This window comes from Loa loa, assembly GCF_000183805.2.
Source record: "Loa loa unplaced genomic scaffold supercont3.568, whole genome shotgun sequence".
Lineage (NCBI taxonomy): Eukaryota > Metazoa > Nematoda > Chromadorea > Rhabditida > Onchocercidae > Loa > Loa loa.
Window position 1 is genome coordinate 6,224 of NW_018108748.1, and position 2,275 is coordinate 8,498.

General features: G+C 24.3%; 1 protein-coding gene across 1 annotated transcript; it reads left to right on the top strand.

Moving 5' to 3' along the window:
- Positions 1-853: 853 nt before the first annotated feature.
- On the top strand, positions 854-2,085 carry LOAG_14805 (hypothetical protein; the record flags this gene model as incomplete). Its single annotated transcript, XM_003150298.1, has 4 exons — positions 854-1,001; positions 1,118-1,241; positions 1,711-1,843; positions 1,993-2,085. The coding sequence occupies 4 exons, from the start codon at positions 854-856 to the stop codon at positions 2,083-2,085; spliced, it is 498 nt and encodes a 165-aa protein (XP_003150346.1).
- Positions 2,086-2,275: the final 190 nt, after the last annotated feature.

The window sequence follows — 2,275 nt, forward strand, 5'->3', positions numbered from 1 at the left end:
AAAAAAAAAAAAAAAAAATAACACAACAATGATTTCATAAAAAAAAATTCAAGACCTTAAAAATTTACCCTTCTTTTTTTTTTTCTGGATGATATAGAAAAAGCTTAGAATTTTCTGATCAAATTTATCATCAATTCTCAAAAATAATAATCATTTTTAAATCTATTGTTTATATTTTTTAAATTTATTTGTTTATTGCATGTTTTAAAGTTTTCCTTCTTTTCTTTCTTTTTTTTTCTGTTTTTGTTTTTATTTTTTTCATAGGATATATTTATTTGATTGGTAAAATTTTTCCTTTTTTTTTTTTCAATTTCAATCATCAAATTTATATTGAGTAATTAAATCATTTACAGCATTATTGTAAGTATTTTTCAAAGGTTAAAGATCAAAGCTTGAAAATTTTATTATTAGTATTGCATAAATTTTTTTTTTTATTATAATTTGTTTTCCACTATTAAGTTTTAAATTTGCTAGATATTACTTTTAAATGTTAATTTTCAAATAAACTTTTCAACAATTTGCAATTTCCTAACCTTGAATTTTATTTCAATCCCATATTAATGCCAAGAAATAAGTAAAGGAAATTTCTTTCTTTCGTTCTTTTTTTTTTTTTTTTGTTTTTTAAACACAATTTTTTGTTAATAAATTTGCAATAAAATAACATAAAGCGATAAATCACTTTACGTGTTATAATTTAACCTTATTTTCTTGCATTTCTTTTTTTTTCTTTTTTCTCCTTCCATCCCTTCTCCCCCAATTAAATCAATTTTTTAATTATTGATTAATTTTCCGTTTTTTTCCTTTTTTTTTTTGTAAATTATAATCTGAAAAAAAAAAATTTTTTTTTCCTCAAATGAAAATTCATTCAGGTTGGCCAGCAGTCAAAATTCGATTAACAAAACATGGTGTGGAACATATCAAACAAGTGGGGGTGAAAATTTTGAATGAGGAAATTTCACGATTAAGTGGATTTCGAACGTTGCATTCCTTCTCTGAGCATGGTTAAAAGCTTTTAATTTTTATTAATTTTTAAACTATCATTAATTAAGATATATATTGCTTCTTTTTTTAAGGAAAGAAAAAAATTCAAATTTCAATTTAATAAAATAAACTTTAGGTGTAACAGGACGTGTTCAATTGTATAATGTTAATGTGTTACGTTATTCACCACCACGATATACATCACTTGAATTTGTTTCACCATCTTATATTATTTTTCAAATGGATCGAATGGATATCGCGTAAGAATTCTTTTCTCCACTTTTTTTTTTTTTATTCCTTGTTTTTTTGTTATATCTAATTTTATCATCAATGATAACTTTAAAAGGAATGATAGAAACAGATAGGATAACAGGTAGAATAAACAGGTAGGATAATTAATATAAATCCGATTAAAATGTGAATGAATTTTTGTAATTGTATAATAAAACAGCTATAAAAGCTTTCCTGATTAATTAACAAATCGATTGTCTCATAAATCTTCAAATGATCCGACAATTTTCATGAATTTTTAGTGAATTTTAGAAATTCAAGAAGATTCCCTTGAATTTAGTGCCAGATAAAATTCATCACACCACTGTTAACTTATCCCTTACCATAAATTGGAAAATTGGAATTATTTGAAGAGAAATAGATTGACAAAAAATAAGCAAATAAAATAAAATAAAATAAAGGTGTAATTTTATGATAATAAATATGAAGTAATTTTAGCTTAGCTGGCCGATTTGCTGGAACGGTAGCACTGTTACCAATAACCGGTTCTGTAACCGGTGATTTACGACAAATGAGCGTTCGATTACAAACAAAATTTAACAGAGCTCATGATGGTTTAATCGAAGTGAAAGTAATTAAAATATAATTTTTAAAATTATAAAAATGAATGATTTGAGGAGCTGATAGTAATATACCATACTGCGATATATTACTTCAACCTTTTCTTCCTATACCTTTCTTTACCTGTACCTTGTATCTTCCGAAATAATTTCATTTCAGGTTGTTGGCTGTTCTACCATTGTTCCGTACAGTCATTTTTCCATAAGCGCTAACGGTGCATTAAATGGTTTCGTGAAAATGATTGAGGTATGATAGTTTATTCTTTTCGTAATTACAAATTATCATACACTAAACATTTCATATGTTTATTACTATTAAATGGATATTTTAAATGTATGTTATGTTTTTCAAATACTTAAAATACTTAAAATTTATTCGATTAATTTTATTTACACTTAAAATTTATTTGATTAGGCGAAATGAAGAGAGGCACGAAAAATTT